The 18547-nt window shown below is 47.7% G+C and overlaps 1 protein-coding gene across 2 annotated transcripts in view; it reads right to left on the bottom strand.

Annotated features, from left to right (window-relative positions):
* The window catches only part of stxbp2 (syntaxin binding protein 2), an 82650-nt gene extending 80586 nt beyond the window's left edge, over positions 1–2064 (bottom strand). For both annotated transcript variants that reach the window (XR_013500132.1, XM_078234916.1), the window contains exon 1: positions 1976–2064. Coding sequence is in view for 1 of the 2 variants with exons in the window: in XM_078234916.1 (XP_078091042.1) it covers positions 1976–2012 (37 nt within the window). In the remaining variant the exon portion in view is untranslated. The remainder of the gene's footprint in view (positions 1–1975) is intronic.
* Positions 2065–18547: the final 16483 nt, after the last annotated feature.

An 18547-nucleotide genomic window follows, 5' to 3' on the forward strand; every position in this document is an offset into this window, starting at 1 on the left:
GACGACTCCATGTGAAAACATTATACATATGTGCACTGAATATCTTCAGAAAACTTCCATCATCAGTTCAAAACAACTAAGCTAAAAGTAGGCTAGCCCAGAAAAGAAAGAATCCTTTGGATCGGTGAACTGGGGAACCACCAAGGAAACAAAACCCCAGCCGCACAGACGCTGGATGATATTCTTTACTAAGTTTACATCAGGATGTACTAAATCAGGAGGACACATTCTTTCCAGAACTAGGGGTCATAGCTTGAGGATAAGGTGTAAACCTTTTAGGGTTGAGGCGAGGAGAAATTTCTTCATCCAGAGAGTGGTGAATGTGTGGGATTCACTACCACAGAAAGTAATTGAGGCCAAAACGGTGTATGATTTCAAGAAGAAATTAGATATAGCTCTTGGGACTAAAGGAATCAAGGGATATGGGGGGCGGGGGGGGGGAAAATATTGATTTTGATGATCAGCCATGATCAAAATGAATGGCAGAGCAGGCTCGAAGGGCCGACTGACCTACTTCTGCTTTTTGTTTTAAATAGAGCAGGGACCCTTCCAGATTCTTCGGACAACTTCCCTCCTCCCCTCAGGACAGCTGAGGTCCCGACCCCCTGTTTCTATGTTTCCACTGAGACATCCCCAGCCACGAAGACCAATGCTTCCTTCACCTCTTGTTAACCAGATGACTGAAAACAAAAACATTTAAAAGCTGCATTCCACAAACTACGCCAAACAGGAAACAGTCACCAAAGAGTTCTGACAAAGTTTAAAGTTTATTCATTAGCGTCACAAGTAGGCTTATAGTAACACTGCAATGAAGCTCCTGTGAAAATCTCCTAGTTGCCACACTTGAGTGAGCAAACAACTTCAGCAGGACAAACAGCTCCAAAACTTTCCTCTTTTTAAAAAAAAATTGAAACCTTTTAAAAAAAAAAATCCCGAAAAATTCAACCCTTTTATGTTGATTCAGAAAAATTCCACTTGGATAGAACAGAATTGCCAGCGCCAAACACCATGCGGCACAGTGTCACAGTGGTTAGCACTGCTGCCTCACAGCGCCAAGGACCCAGATTCCATTCCTGGTTTGGGTCACTGTGCGGTGTCTGCATGTTCTCCCCGTGCCTGCATGGGTTTACTGCAGGCGCTCTGGTTTCCTCCCACAGTCCAAAAGACGTGCTGGTTAGGTGCTTTGGCCGTGCTAAAATTCTCCCTCAGCGTACCCGGACAGGCGCCGGAGTGTGGCAACTAGGGGATTTTCACAGTAACTTCATCACAGTGTTAACATAGCCGACTTATGACACTAATAAACTTAAATGTGGAAACTCCATACTAACAAACACATAAGGCTGGAATTGAATGCAGGTCCCTGGTGCTGTGAGGCACAGTAAGAAGTCTCACAACACCAGGTTAAAGTCCAACAAGTTTATTTGGCAGCACAAGCTTTCGGAGTCTCACTCCTTCAGGTGAGTGAAACAAACAGGGCATATACAGACACAAACTCAATTTGCAAGATAATGGTTGGAATGCGAGTCTCAGCTGTTGGAATGCGTGACCCACTGCTGTGAGACAGCAGTGTTAACCTCTGCACCACCGGTGTGTTAACGTAAGCCTACTTGTGAGCTTTAAACACACCCTGTGGAGCTTGTGTATTTTTTATTGAGGCTCCACTTGGCTCAGATCCCAGCCCTCAGCATCTGGGCGTGGCACTGGGTGCTTTGATGGACAGCGTGGGTAGCCAATCAGGAAATGTCAGGGCAGGAGGGGAGCCAATCAGCGGCGATGAGGGGGGCGGAACCGGCCGCCCCGGGCGGCCCTGAGCGGCGGGAGGAGAGGCTACCAAAACAATCTGGAAGGATCCCTCATCATTTCTATTCGAGAGATACGTTATTATCCTCCGAATTTGGGAAGGAAACTATTTGTTACCGGCTCCTTTTTCCCCCACTCCTTCCTGTACGGTGAAAGCCAGCGAAAGCGAACTTACTTTCCCCGACGACCGCCTTCAAGCCGATCGGCGCCATCTTGGTCTTTCCGCCTCTCTCCGGTGAGGGGGGGCGGGGCTCTCCCCTTTGTGACGCCACGCCTGGTGACGTCAGGTCCAGTGACGTCACCGCGGCTGGTTCCGCATGACCTCATCGTCCAGCTGTTCAATTACGTCACCCATTCCACCCTCTGTTGGGTTCACTGTTGACTCTTCCTACAGAAAGTCAGCTTAATTTTCTGGGTTCGAATCCCACCCACGACAGATGGTGGGATTTGAATTCAATTTTTTTTAAAAATCTGGAATTAATAATCGACTGATGACCTTGAAACCATTGTCGATTGTCAGAAAAACCCATCTAATGTCCTTTAGGGAAGGAAATCTGCCATCCTCACCCGGTCTGGCCTACATGTGTGAGCACAGTAAGAAGTCTCACAACACCAGGTTAAAGTCCAACAGGTTTATTTGGTAGCAAATACCATAAGCTTTCGGAGCACAGCTCCTTCGTCAGATGGATATCTGTTCTCCAACAGTGCACAGACACAGAAATCAAGTTACAGAATACTAATTAGAATGCAAATCTCCACAGCCAGCCAGGTCTCAAAGGTACAGACAATGTCCCCACACCCCCACTTCTTGCCTTCAAACAACCACGCAACCTCAAACAGACCATTGTCCGCAGCAAACTACCCAGCCTTCAGGAGAACAGTGACCATGACACCACACAACCCTGCCACAGCAACCTCTGCAAGACGTGCCGGATCATCGACACGGATGCCATCATCTCACGTGAGAACACCATCTACCAGGTATACGGTACCTACTCTTGCAACTCGGCCAACGTTGTCTACCTGACACGCTGCAGGAAAGGATGTCCCGAGGCATGGTAAATTGGGGAAACCATGCAGACGCTACGACAACGGATGAATGAACACCGCTCGACAATCACCAGGCAAAACTGTTCTCTTCCTGTGGGGGAGCACTTCAGCAGTCACGGGCATTCAGCCTTGGATCTTCAGGTAAGCGTTCTCCAAGGCGGCCTTCACGACACACGACAGCGCAGAGTCGCTGAGCAGAAACTGATAGCCAAGTTCCGCACACATGAAGACGGCCTAAACCGGGATGTTGGATTTATGTCACATTATCAGTAACCCCCACAGCTTTCCGCCTGATCTTGCAGAATCTCGCTGGCTGTTCTGTCTGGAGACAATACACATCTCTTTAACCTGTGTTGGATGCTCCCTCCACCCACATTGTCTGTACCTTTGAGACCTGGCTGGCTGTAGAGATTTGCATTCTAATTAGTATTCTGTAACTTGATTTCTGTGTCTGTGCACTGTTGGAGAACAGATATCCACTCCATCTGACGAAGGAGCTGTGCTCCGAAAGGTTATGGTATTTGCTACCAAATAAACCCGTTGGACTTTAACCTGGTGTTGTGAGACTTCTTACTGTGCTTACACCAGTCCAACGCCGGCATCTCCACATCATGGCTACATGTGTGAGCCATAGCAGTGTCGATGACTCTTAACTGCCCTCAGGCAACTAGGGATGGGCAAAAAATGCTGGCCTGCCAGCGACACCCATGTACCACGGAAAAAAAAGTGCTGTGTGCGATTCTAGTCCTCTCTATAGGATGGATAGACACTAGAAGCAGGAGTAGGCCATTTGGCCCTTCAAGCCTGCTCTGCCATTCATTTTGATCATGGCCGATCATCAAAATCAATATCCTGATCCCCACCTTCCCCCATCCCATATCCCTTGATCCCTTTAGCCCCAAGAGCTACGTCTAATTTACTCTTGAAATTACACTGTTTTGGCCTCAACTGTTTTCTGTGGTAGTGAATTCCACATATTCACCATTCTCTGGGTGAAGAAATTTCTCCTCACCACAGTCCTAAAAGGTTTACCCCTTATCCTAGTGCTAGCACATGGAGTTTATGGGATCTTATAGATTCTTTTAAAATTCTAACAGGATTAGACTAGAGGGGGTACACAGGAGGTTCACCAGGATGTTGCCTGGGATGGAGCATTTGAGCCACAAGGAGAGGCTTGGATAGGCTGGGATTGTTTTCATTAGCTCAGAGAAGGCTGAGGTGGGACATGATGACACAGTGGTTAGCACAGCTGCCTCACAGGACCAAGGACCTGGGGTCAATTCCGGCCTTGGGTGACTGTAGGGAGTCTGCACGTTCTCCCCGTGTCTGCGTGGGTTTCCTCCGGGTGCTCCGGTTTCCTCCCACACTCCAAAGATGGGCACAGTAAGGAGTCTCACAACACCTTGGGCGGCACGGTAGCACAGTGGTTAGCACTGCTGCTTCACAGCGCCAGGGTCCCGGGTTCAATTCCTGGCTCGGGTCACTGTCTGTGTGGAGTTTGCACATTCTCCTCGTGTCTGCGTGGGTTTCCTCCGGGTGCTCCGGTTTCCTCCCACAGTCCAAAGATGTGCGGGTTAGGTTGATTGGCCAGGCTAAAAATTGCCCCTTAGAGTCCTGAGATGTGTAGGTTAGCGGGATTAGCGGGTAAAATATGTGGGGGTAGGGCCTGGGTGGGATTGTGGTCGGTGTAGACTCGATGGGCCGAATGGCCTCCTTCTGCACTGTAGGGTTTCTATGATTTCTATGACCAGGTTAAAGTCCAACAGGTTTTTTTGGAATCACGAAATTTCGGAGCATTGCTCCTTCATCGGGTGAGTGGACTGACTCATCAGGTGACTCCACTCACCTGATGAAGGAGCAGTGCTCCGAAAGCTCGTGATTCCAAATAAACCTGTTGAACTGTAACCTTGTGACCCCAGTCCAACGCCAACATCTCCACATTATCACTCCAAAGATATGCAGGTTAGTTGGATTCGCCAAGCTAAATTGTCTCTGAATGTCCAAAGATGTACGGGTTAGGTGGATTGGCCATGCTAAATTGTCCCTTAGTGTCCAAAGATGTGCAGGTTAGGTGGATTGGCCATGCTAAAATGTCTCTGAATGTCCAAAGGTGTGCAGATTTGGTGGATTGGCCATGTTAAATTGCTCCTTAGTGTCCAAAGATGTGCGGGTTAGGTGGATTGGCCGTGCTAAATTGCCCCTTAGTGTCCAAAGATGTGCAGGTTAGGTGGATTGGCCAAACTAAATTGCCCCTTAGTGTCCAAAGATCTGTAAGTTAGGTGGATTGGTCATGCTCATTGTTATGGGGATAGGGGCCAGGGTATGGTAGTCTGTCAGATAGAACCGGTGCAGACTCGATGGGCTGAATGGCCTCCTCCTGCACTGTTGGGATTCTATGATGATTCCCGTGTAAATTCTGATCTCTAATGCAATATTTGGGCACTCTTACACTTTTGCGATTTGGAAACCGCAGCCACTCGCCACTGAAGGACCTTTCTACCCGATGCACTGTAACATAACCAGCCTGAAATTCCAAAAATCTGGAAACACCAGTGCCCAGACTGGTGCACCACCACAGTGGGTTTTCCCGCGGCGAATGTGGCGATCCGTTTAACTTCCGTTGACTTCCGTTAACTTTAACGATCCGTTGACTTCGGCGGGACTGGAAAATCTCACCGGCGGGAAGGTACAGAAATTCCTGCTCAGGCTGGCTGCAATTTCTCTGAACAGGCCCACGCAAGTCACAGATCCCACTCACTGCTCTGCAATAAATCGGAAAATAGTGAATCTGAGGGGCTTCCCGGTTATTCTAACAGTCCAGCTTCTACTGAGATTTACTAGGATGCTACCGGGACTTGATGGTTTGAGTTATAAGGAGAGGCTGGATAGACTGGGACTTTTTTCTCTGGAGCGTCGAAGGCTGAGGGGTGACCTTATAGAGGTCTATAAAATAATGAGGGGCACAGATCAGCTAGATAGTCAATATCTTTTCCCAAAGGTAGGAGAGTCTAAAACTAGAGGGCATAGGTTTAAGGTGAGAGGGGAGAGATACAAAAGTATCCAGTGGGGCAATTGTTTCACACAGAGGGTGGTGAGTGTCTGGAACAAGCGACCAGAGGTAGTAGTAGAGGCGGGTACAATTTTGTCTTTTAAAAAGTGTTTAGACAGTTACATGGGTAAGATGGGTATAGAGGGATATGGGCCAAACGTGGGCAATTGGGACTAGCTTAAGGGTTTTAAAAAAAAGGGCGGCATGGACAGGTTGGGCCAAAGGGCCTGTTTCCATGCTGTAAACCTCTATGACTCTACTGTGTACAGTACGACATTTAAACTATACTGCTTCTAGGAGGGGAAAGAGTAAGAGATGCTAAATAAAAGAAAAGTTTCAATGCAAAGTCTGCAGGAGACTGAGAGAGAAGATGGCTGACCGAAGGAGAAAGGACACTTAATTAGCTTGCACCTAAGGCTGGTGGACGTTTAAAGTTTATTTATTAGTGCCACAAGTCAGCTTAACACTGCAATGAAGTTACTGTGAAAATCCCCTAGTCACCACACTCCGGCGACTCAGGTGCACTGAGGGAGAATTTAGCACGGCCAAAGCACTTAACCAGCACATCTTTCGGGGTGTGGGAGGAAACCGGAGGAAACCCATGCAGACATGGGGAGAATGTGCAAACTCTGCACAGACAGTGACCCAAGCCGGGAATCGAACCCAGGTCCCTGGCGTTGTGAAGCAGCAGTGCTGACCACTGTGTCGCCCCAAATAAAGTTGTTATTATGTCTGCCCCTATGGACTAAGGATGTATAAGAATCACAAGGTAGGCTTGGTAACACTGGGAGCTGTTTATTGAAGGTGCTCACTCTTCACAGTCAGGTCTAAGACTGCCCAATAGGGTTTCACAATGGGCAAAGCTAATAGCCCAGGGGTCACATGACCCATACTCTTAAAGGGACAGTCCACACCCCAAATCCCAATATACATTATATATACATACATCACAGTTGTGGTCAAGCATTCTAACTTTATTCTGTAATTCAGAAAATTCCGGAATCCAGAAATGCCTTAGTCTCAAACATTCCAAACTGGAGAGGTTATGGTGTATTTCAGTGAGTACTCAGTCGTTTAAATGTGTTTCCAATAGGTTAAGAAGGAATTAGCCCTTGTACATGGTGCAACAAGTTGTATTTGCTAATTTTGGGACGTTTTCATAGAACTCATAGAAACCCTACATTGCAGAAGAAGGCCATTCGGCCCATCAAATCTGCACCGACAACAATCCCACCCAAGTCCTATCCCTGTAATCCCATATATTTACCTCACTAATCCCTCTAATTTACATATCCCGGGACACTGAGGGGCAATCTAGCATAGCCAATCCACCTCACCCATACATCTTTGGGGCAGCATGGTGGTTAGCACTGCTGCCTCACAGCGCTAGGGACTCTGGTTCGATTCCCGGCTTGGGTCACTGTATGTGTGGAGTCTGCACGTTCTCCCCGTGTCTGTGTGGGTTTACTCTGGTGCTCCAGTTTCCTCCCACAGTCTGAAAGAAGTGCTGATTAGGGTGCATTGACCCGAACAGGCGCCAGAGTGTGGCGACTAGGGGAATATCACAGTAACTTTATTGCAATATTAATGTAAGCCTTACTTGTGACTAATAAATAAACTTTCAACTTTAATCTTTGGATACTAAAGGGCAATTTATCATGGCCAATCCACCTAACCCACACATCTTTGGACTCTGGGAGGAAACCGGAGGAAACCCACGCGGACACGGGGAGAACATGCAAACTCCACACAGACAGTGACCCAAACCGGGAATCGAACCCAGGTCCCTGGAGCTGTGAGGCAGCAGTGCTAACCACTGTGACACTGTGCCACACGCTTTATTGTATTAAAGATGTCAAAATAAGTTGCAGCAGAAGTTGTTTGTGTTTTGAGGCTGTAGTTCACCCCATTTATAGGCAGGCACTTGCAAATACAAAGGGAGTCCAGCTCCTGGCTAAAGTCAGTCCGTAAAGGTTCTGGTTGATGAAAAGGTCAAGTTGGAACAAGATTAAAGATCCACACGCAATTTAAGTTATAAAAGGGATGACTTCAGTTGACCACTCCTCAAATTCCTTTGTACACACCCACAGTCACGATGATGTGACTTGTGCATCAGTGATATCAATCTGTAACTTTATCAGCTGATCACACAGAAATAGAATTACTTAAAAAAAGGACTTTTTAAAAGCTAGAAAATGCAGGCTAAAGATGGCTGCCACAGGTCAACGGATGTCTGGTATTGCAAGTGACCAATTACAGTGACCAGTAGGGTGACATGGTGGCACAGTGGTTAGCACTGCTGCCTCGCAGCGCCAGAGACCCGGGTTCAATTCCCGGCTTGGGTCACTGTCTGTGCGGAATCTGCACATTCTCCCCGTGTCTGCATGGGTTTCCTCCGGGTGCTCCTTTAAATGCCTTCTGAAATCATTCCAGGGAGAGAGGTCATGTGATGGAAGTAACCATTTCTGAAACCTAAGTTTATTTATTACTGTCACAAGTAGGCTTCCATTAACACTGCAATGAAGTTACTGTGAAAATCCTCTAGTCGCCACACTCCGGCGCTTGTTCGGGTTACACTGAGGGAGAATTTAGCAGGGCCAGTGCACCTAACCTAACCTTTCGGACTGTGGGAGGAAACCGGAGAACCCGGAGGATGCAGCATGTAAACTGCTAAAACAGGACTAGACTGGAAAAGCTGCCAATGAAGCAATAAAATTCTCCCTTTCTCTTCTCCCAAATTAACACCATATCTCTTATAAAATCCAGCACAGAGATGGAGAATTTTTCACTGGAAGTAACCTCAGGTGCAAAGATCTTCAACTTCTGGAAAAGATGGTTCACATTTTTAAAATAAATTGTCTCTGGAAATTGTAGTTCTACATGGCTCCGACTCAACTGAAATGACAAGATTATCATGGAGAGAAATCTCTACCAGCAAAGCACTCATAAACAGTGAACTCTCTTTTTTCCAACCTTTCAGTATTGAATAGGGACAGCACGGTGGCTAGCACTGCTGCCTCACAGCTCCAGGGACCTGGGTTCAATTCCTGGCTTGGGTCACTGTCTGTGTGGAGTTTGACATTCTCCCCGTGTCTGTGAGGGTTTCCTCCGGGTGCTCCGCTTTCCTCCCACAGTCCGATAGACGTGTAGGTTAAGTTGATTGGCCATGCTAAATTGCCCCTTAGTGTCCTGGGGTGTATATGTTAGAGAGATTAGCAGGATAAATATGTGGGGTTTCGGGGGTAGGGCCTGGGTGGGATTGTGGTCAGTGCAGAATCGATGGGCCGAATGGTCTCCTTCTATACTGTAGGGTTTCTATGATTCCATGAATTTTAATTTGGCTAAGAAAGTATCTACCTACTGTATAACGTTTAATTCTGCTTGTGAGTGTGTGAGGGTGTGTGTGTGCGAGTGTGTGTGTGTGTGTGAGTATCTGTGTGTGTGTGTGAGTATATGTGTGTGTGTGTGAGTGAATGTGTGAATGTGTGCGTGTGAGTGTGTGTGTGAGTGTGTGCGTGTGAGTGTGTGTGTGTGAGTACCTGTGTGTGTGTGAGTGTGTGTGAGTGTGTGAGTGTGTGTGAGTGTGTGAGTGTGAGTGTGTGAGTGAGTGTGTGTGTGTGAGTGTGTGAGTGTGTGTGTGAGTGTGAGTGTGTGTGAGTGTGTGTGTGTGAGTGGTGAAGGGTGAGATGCATGGATTTACCTTTTTGAATATTTTTATACCTTTACCTGGGTCGGTTTTTAACTCAATAAAAACTCACCCCTTTCTGTAATAAGCTCAAGGAATCCTGCCAAACCAGTTTATTTTTCTAAAAATATACTTTATTCATATATAACCTGAAAAAACATCACAAAAACGTTTCCGATCATTACAACAGAAAATGTGATCATATTTCCATTTTTATGGTCTTATCAGGGGTTATGGGGAAAAGGCAGGAGAATGGGGATGAGAAAAATATCAGCCATGATTGAATGGTGGAGCAGACTCGATGGGCCGAGTGGCCTGATTCTGCTCCTATGTTTTATGGTCTTACCTGAGATCAAGGCTGTGATCGAAGAACGTCCTATATGTTTCAGTACAAATCCAAAGTTCTTGATGAAACTATGTACATTGGTCAAATTGCATTTTGTGGTGCTTTAATAGACTTACACACAGTTAGAGATTATAGACAGTCTGAGGGGTTTTACCCAGTTACTAGCCCCTCCGTCTACATTGGCTGAAAGGCCTTACACGGTGGCCTTTCCCCATTGTGTCTTGACAGTGGCTGCCCCAAGCTTGAGTGCGTCCCTCAGCACTTAGTCCTGGACCTTGGAATGTGCCAGTCTGCAACACCGTGTTGAGGACAATTCTTTACAGCTGCCAAACCAGTTTCTTTTTAGTTATATCCACTCAAAATCCAATCAAAGTCTCTACCAGAAAGACATTACAGATCCAAGCTGACAAGACAGAAGGGTCATCTGGACTTGAAACGTCAGCTCTTTTCTCTCCTTACAGATGCTGCCAGACCTGCTGAGATTTTCCAGCATTTTCTCCTTTGGCCTCAGTGTAACCTCATTAACTTTGATCAAGTGCAGAATCAAAACTACACTTGATCTTAGCCAAAAGTCCAAGAAGCTGCCAAGCCAGTTTCTTTACAATTAGCACATGAATGGTTAAAATTAAGGTTCATTTATTTGTCACAAGTAGGCTTACATTAACACTGCAATGAAGTTACTGTGAAAATCCCCCAGTCGCCACACTCCAGCGCCTGTTAGACAGATTGGGCTTGTATCCATTCAAGTTCAGAAGAATTAGGCAATCCCATTGAAATGTTTAAGATCTTGAGGGGGACTTGACAGTGCAGATGCTCAGAAGGTGTCTTCCCTTTCATGAGAGACTAGGACTTGGGGATTTAGGTTAAAAATACTGGGTCCAGCATTTGAGGGAGAATTTAGCACGACCAATGCACCTTCGTACTTCGTACCACGGGAGGAAACTGGAGAACCCGGAGGATACCCACGTAGACACGGGGGGGAATGTGCAAACTTCACACAGACAATCACCCAAGCCGGGAATCGAACCCAGGTCCCTGGCGCTGTGAGGTAGCAGTGCCACCGTACTGCCCAACCACTGTGTTGCCCAAAGCACGGTTAAGCACAGATCATAAAATCATAGAAACCCTACAGTGCAGAAGGAGGCCATTTGGCCCATCGAGTCTGCACCGACCACAATCCCACCCAGGCCCTACCCCCATAAGTAAGTAAATGCTTACATCTTTCCAGATTCACGAAAAAAAAACACTGTTATGGTCAGACTTAGAGAATATTGACATGAGGTAGTCAATTTTACCCCTCCCCAGGTGGCAGCAACAACACACACAACAGTAGGATTGCAAACCAAATGGGCTTCAATTCCAGGTTCAATTCCGGCCTTGGGTCACTGTGTGTGAAGTTTGCATGTTCTCCCCGTGTTGGCGTGGGTTTCCTCCGGGTGCTCCGGTTTCCTCCCACAGTCCGAAAGACGTGCTGGTTAGGGTGCATTGGTCATGCTAAAATTCTCCCTCAGTGTACCCGAACAGGAGTGTGGCGACTAGGGGATTTTCACAGTAACTTCACTGCAGTGTAAGCCTATCTGTGGCACTAATAAATAAACCTTAACTATAAGCCCTAAGATAAAAGCAAATTGCTGCGGAAGCTGGAATCTGAAACAAGAACAGAAAAGGCTGGAAAATCTCAGCTCTGGTGAAGAGTCATCCAGACTCGAAACGTTGACTCTATTCTTTCTCCATGGCTGCTGTCAGATTTTCCAGCATTTTCTGTTCGTGTGTATGGGTTGCAAACTCTGCTTGGATATATCCACTGTGCCGCTGTGACTGGTGGTAGGTGTGGAGGGCACTGTACCAAAATTTCTAAATGCCACCGCAAAGTGCGGTGAAAAGTGCTGCCGCCAACTTCGAAAGAGACAGGCAGGGGTTTTCCAGCCCAGATGTGGCGGACCTGGTAAGCTGGCAGAAAGTCCACTGTCTTCAGCCGCACCGGTAAATCCCGCCGGAGGGCAGGGCCGGAAAAAGCCAGCCGCAGTCCTGTGCACACGCGGCAAATGGAACTCGAATGCTGGGAAGTGTGAAGTAATACCCTGTGGTTTGGCAGGAAGATACAATAATGGGTAGTGTTCCAAAGAGGTTGCAGGGACAGAGGGGCTGGCGGGACACACACACAATTAATTGAGGGCAGGTTGAGAAAGAGAATCACAGAAACCCTACAGTGCAGAAGGAGACCATTTGGCCCATTGAGCCTCCATCGACACCAATCCCACCCAGGTCCTATGCACATAACCGTACGTGTTTACCCTGCTAATCTCCCTGATACTAAGGGGCAATTTAGCAATGGTCAATCCACTTAACTTGCACATCTTTGGAATGTGGGAGGAAACTGGAGCATCCGGAGGGAACCCACGCAGACACGGGGAGAACATGCAAACTCTATACAGATAGTCACTCGAGGCCGGAATCGAACCCGGCGCTGTGAGGCAGCAGTGCTAACCACGTGCCACCGTGCCACTCTTGAAGCTAATGTTCCTCGGCTTTAAGAATAGAAGCATAGAGCACGAAAGTAGTGTCGGTCTGTGCGAAATCAAGGCCTTGACCTACCCGTTGCTTACCATTTTGACGATCCTGCTCCCATGCCCATATGTCTGTCCTTGGCCAATGTTGTGGAGATGCCGGCGTTGGACTGGGGTAAACACAGTAAGGAGTCTAACAACACCAGGTTAAAGTCCAACAGGTTTATTTGTTAGCAAACGCCACTAGCTTTCGGAGCGCTACTCCTTCGTCAGGTGAGTGGGAGATCTGCTAACAAACAGCAAACAGGGCAGATAAAGACACAAACTCAAGTTACAGAATAATGAATAATGATTGGAATGTGAGTTTTTACAGCTAATCAAGTCTTAAAAGGTACAGACAATGTGAGTGGAGAGAGCATTTAGCACAGGTTAAAGAGATGTGTATTGTCTCCAGACAGGACAGCCAGTGAGATTTTACAAGTCCAGGCAAGCTGTGGGGGTTACAGATAGTGTGACATGAACCCAAGATCCCGGTTGAGGCCGTCCTCATGTGTGCGGAACCTGGCTATCAGTCTCTGCTCAGCGACTCTGCGCTGTCGTGTGTCGTGAAGGCCGCCTTGGAGAACGCTTATCCGAAGATCAGAGGCCGAATGCCCGTGACTGCTGAAGTGTTCCCCCACAGGAAGAGAACAGTCTTGCCTGGTGATAGTCGAGCGGTGTTCATTCATCTGTTGTCGTAGCGTCTGCATAGTTTCCCCAATGTACCATGCCTCGGGACATCCTTTCCTGCAGCGTATCAGGTAGGCAACGTTGGCCAAGTTGCAAGAGTATGTACCGTGTACCTGGTGGATGGTGTTCTCACGTGAGATGATGGCATCTGTGTCGATGATCCGGCAGTGTTCCAGTGAAGCTCAACACAAACTGGGGGAACAGCATCTCATCTTCCAGCTAGGTACTTTACAACCTTCCGATCTCAACATCGAATTCAACAACTTCAGATGATTTGTTCTACCTCATCTCCACCCCTTTGTTTTCATTCTCTTTATTTTTTAACTGTTCTCCACCTTTTATTTCTTTACTGTCTTTCTTTATCTTTCTTTCCCCCCTCTTCCCCTTATTTTATCTCCTTTTTCTTACCTTTTCTTCCCCTTAGCTTTCCTTTTTCCCCCTTTTTCTAATTTTACCTCTCTCCCATCCATCTCCCCCCATATCTTCATCTGTCACAGTTTACCCTCTGATTTCAGCTTCTCTGCCGTTTGCCCATTCACACCTTCTATTCTCTCTACGGGCTGCCATTAGCAGCCTTTCCCCTGGTTTCTGTGGCTATGACTCATCTTTCAATCCCTCCCCCTGCAGTATAAATATCTCCCACTTTCTCTGCCTTTTAGCTTTGACAAAGGGTCATGTGGACTCGAAACGTCAGCTCTTTTCTCTCCTTACAGATGCTGCCAGACCGGCTGAGGTTTACCAGCGTTTTCTCTTTCAAGTACAAAAGGTGTGGTGAACCTTTCTGAAGCACTAGTTCAACATCCCCTGGGGTGTGGTGGCCACACGTTCAGAAGGATGTGCAGGCATTAAGTGAAGGTTCACCAAAGATTCAGGTGGTTTCCAGAGATGAGAGGCTTTGGTCATGAGGATAGATTGGAGAATCTGGGACTGTTCCCCTTCGAGGAGAGAAGATCGAGGGGAGATCTGATCAGAGTGTTTAAGATCGTCAAGGATCCTGACAGACCAGGTAGGGGAAAAATTGCTCCCATTGGCGGAAGGTTAAAGTTAAAGTTTATTTATTCGTCACAAGCAAGGCTTACATTAACACTGCAATGAAGTTACTGTGAAATTCCCCCAGTCGCCACACTCTGGCGCCTGTTCGGATCAACATACCTCGCCAACACGTCTTTCAGAATGTGGGAGGAAACCGAGCACCCTGAGGAAACCCATGCAGACACGGGGAGAATGTGCAGACTCCGCACAGACAGTGGCCCAAGCTGGGAATTGAACCAGGGTCCCTGGCGCTGCGAAGCAGCAGTGCTAACCACTGTGCCACCGTGCCGCCCCGAGGTTGGAGGTTGGAGAATCTGAGGACGGCCATTTTAACATGAAGCCAACATAATCAACAATGATGTGAGGAAAAGCATTTTCATGCAGTGAGGATCGGGAAGGCAGTGCCTGAGACTGTGGCAGGAGCAGAACCAATCATGACTTTCAGAAGACAATTGAATAATTATCTGAAGAAAATTAGTTGACAGGAATATATGATTTGAGTTGATTTATTATTGTCACATGTATTGGATACAGTGAAAAGTATTGTTTCCTGCGCGCTATGCAGACAAAACATACTGTTCTTAGAGTACATAGGGGAGAAGGAAAGGAGAGAGTGCAGAATGTAGTGGTACAGTCATAGCGAGGGTGTAGAGAAAGATCAACTTAGTGCAAGGTAAGTCCATTCAAAAGTCTGACAGCAGCAGGGAAGAAGCTGTTCTTGAGTCGGTTGGTACGTGACCTCAAACTCTTGAATCTTTTTCCCGACGGAAGAAGGTGGAAGAGAGTATGTCCAGGGTACGTGGGGTCCTTGATTATGCTGGCTGCTTTTCCGAGACTGCGGGAAATGTAGACGGAGTCAATGGATGGGAGGCTGGTTTGCATAATGGACTGGGCTACGTTCATAACCCTTTGTAGTTTCTTGCTGTCTTGGACAGAGCAGGAGCCATACCAAGTTGTGATACATCCGGAAAGGATGCTTTCTATGGTGCATCTGTCAAATTTGGTGAGAATCGTAGTGGACATGCCAAATTTCCTTAGCCTCCTGAGAAAGTAGAGGCGTTGGTGGGCTTTCTAACTGTAGCGTCGGCATGGGGGGACCAGGATAGATTGTTGAGGACCTGGACATCTAGAAATGTGAAGCTCTCGATCATCTCCACTTCATCACCATTTGGGGAAAACGTGGGGGAGTGGGACTGGGCAAGGGCAGAGGACACATCAAGTGAAAGATCTGCTGTGCTGTAACTCCTCAGTAATTCTATGATCCTGTAATGGCCGTTTTGGAGACAGAAGGTGATGAATGATGGGGCGGCAATGGTGGCACAGTGGTTAGCACTGCTGCCTCACAGCGCCAGGGTTCGATTCCCGGCTTGGGTCACTGTCTGTGTAGAGTCTGCACGTTCTCCTCGTGTCTGCGTGGGTTTCCTCCAGGTGCTCCGGTTTCCTCCCACAGTCCAAAGATGTGCAGGTGAGATGGATTGGCCGTGCTAAATTGCCTCTTAAGTGTCAGGCAGACTAGCAGGATAAATATGTGGGGTTACAAGGATAGGGCCTGGGTGGGATTAGGTGGATTGGCCATGCTAAATTGACCCTAGTGTCAGGGGGATTAGCAGGGTAAATATGAAGGGTTACGGAAATAGGACTTGGGTGGGATTATGGTCGTTGCAGACTTGATGGGCTGAATGGCCTCCTTCTGCACTGTAGGGATTCTATGATTCTATGAATTCTAACCTGCCCATTCTCTCCAGAACCCAGCAGATGGTGCTACTGAATCAGTTTGCTGCCAAGAACATTGATTAGAATCTTAGAATCTTAGAAACCCTACAGTACAGAAAGAGGCCATTCGGCCCATCGAGTCTGCACCGACCACAATCCCACCCAGGCCCTACCCCCATATCCCTACATATTTACCCACTAATCCCTCTAACCTACGCATCCCAGGACTCTAAGGGGCAATTTTAGCATGGCCAATCAACCTAACCCGCACATCTTTTGGACTGTGGGAGGAAACCGGAGCACCCGGAGGAAACCCACGCAGACATGAGGAGAATGTGCAAACTCCACACAGACAGTGACCCAAGCCGGGAATCGAACCCAGGTCCCTGGAGCTGTGAAGCAGCAGTGCTAACCACTGTGCTTCCGTGCCGCCGATTAGTGAAGCTGATGGACGGGAGGACACGGGGAACAATTATAGGAAGGATGTGATTGCACTGGAGAGGGTGCAGAGGAGATTCACCAGGATGCTGTCTGGGATGGAATATTTAAGTTATGAAGAGAGGTTGGATAGGCTTTGGGTTGTTTTCTCTGGAGCAGAGAAAGCTGAGGGGTGACCTGATTGAGGTGTTCAAGATTATGAGGGGCATGGACAGGGTGGATAGGGAGCAGCTGTTCCCCTTAGTTGAAGGGCCAGTCACGAGGGGACACAAGTTAAAAGTGAGGGGTGGGAGGTTTGGGTGGGATGTGAGGAAAACCTTTCATACCCAGAGGGTGGTGACGGTCTGGAATGCGCTGCCTGATAGGTTCTTGATTAATAAGGGGATCCGGGGTTATGAGGAAAAGGCAGGAGAATGGGGATGAGAAAAATATCAGCCATGATTGAATGGCGGAGCAGACTCGATAGGCCGAGTGGCCTAATTCTGCTCCTATGTCTTATGGCCTTATGTCCTGGGAGGGCAGTGATGGTCTGGCTTGCCCTGCCTGGGAGGTGGGTTGCCTCACATCCTTTAAAAAGTATCTGGATCAGTACCTTGGCACGTCATAACATTCAAGGCTGTGGGCCAAGTGCTGGCAAGTGGGATTAGTTGGGCAGGTCAGGCCTTTCATGCGTCGGTGCAGATTCGATGGGCCGAAGGGCCTCTTCTGTACTGTAGGATTCACTGATTCTGTGATTCTGAAACAGTGGCTTTTCGTGAAGAAAGACAGTCACATTTTTAACGTGCGTTACATTGGCCAAAAGCTACACACGCAGGCCTTTCTCTCCAAGAATAATCAATTATCACTTGAAATCAAAGTGATAACTAATTATATTGCTATTTAAAGTGGTTTTGAAATGTATATTGCCTTTCCTTCATGCTGTTTACCCAGCGAAGCTTTGTACGATAATTGAATGAGCAGAAGTTCTTCAGCATTGAAAGGTGGCGTCACTGAAGGAAACTTCTAGAAGCATGGTAGTCAGGGTGTAGAAAGGATACTCTCTGGTGTAGCAAAGTATCAGGACAAGAGTTCACAGCTCGAAGGTTGCGAAGGGGAACTTTGGTCAGGGAGTGGGAGGCAATGGTATTATCACTGGACAAATAATGCAGAGACCCAGGGTAATGTTCTGGGGACCCGGGTTCGAATCCCGCCACGGCAGGTGGTGAAATTTGAATTCAATAAGAATCTGGAATTAAAAATCTACTGATGACCATGAAACCATTGTCGATTGTCAGGAAAAACCCATCTGGTTCCTGTAGGGAAGGAAATCTGCCGTCCTTACCCGGTCTGGCCTACATGTGACTCCAGAGCCACAGCAATGTGGTTGACGCTCGACTGCCTTCTGAAATGGAGGGCAATTAGGGATGGGCAATAAATGCTGGCCCAGCCAGTGACGCTCACATCCCATAAATGAATAAATGAAAAAAAGGGAATATCTCCTCAGGATTATCAATAGCTTCCAGGTGAAGGGGTAAAGGTCAAGACTGACAAGTGCACTGACAAGTGGGAAGTAACATTTGTGTCACACACAAGTGCCAGGCAATGACCATTTCCAACAAGAGAGAATCTCACCATCAGCCCTTTCCTTTCCATTACCATCGCTGAATCCCCTGGAGGGATACCGGGGGGTTACCACTGACTGGAAACTAAACTGGACCCAGCCATACTGTGGATACAAGAGCAGGTCAGAGGCTGTGATGAATAACTCATCTCCTGACGTCCCAAAGCTTGTCCGCGACAAAGTACAAATCAGGTTGGAATACTCTCCACTTGCCTGGATAAGTGCAGCTCCAACAACTTGGGCGGCACGGTGGCACAGTGGTTAGCACTGCTGCCTCACAGTGCCAGGGACCCGGGTTCGATCCTGGCTTGGGTCGCTGACTGTGTGGAGTTTGCACGTTCTCCCCGTGTCTGCATGGGTTTCCTCCCACAGTCCAAAGATGTTACAGGTTAGCTGGAGTGGCCATGCTAAATTGCTCCTTAGTGTCAGGGGGACTAGCTAGGGTAAGTGTATGGAGTTATAGGGATGGGACCTGGGTGGAATTGTGGTCGGTGCAGACTCAATGGGCTGAATGGCCTCCTTCTGCACTGTTGGATTCTATGATTCTATGAACACTCAAGAAGCTTGCCACCATCCACGACAAAGCAGCTTGCTTGAT

Source organism: Mustelus asterias, chromosome 19 (genome assembly GCF_964213995.1).
Source record: "Mustelus asterias chromosome 19, sMusAst1.hap1.1, whole genome shotgun sequence".
Taxonomy (NCBI): Eukaryota; Metazoa; Chordata; class Chondrichthyes; order Carcharhiniformes; family Triakidae; genus Mustelus; species Mustelus asterias.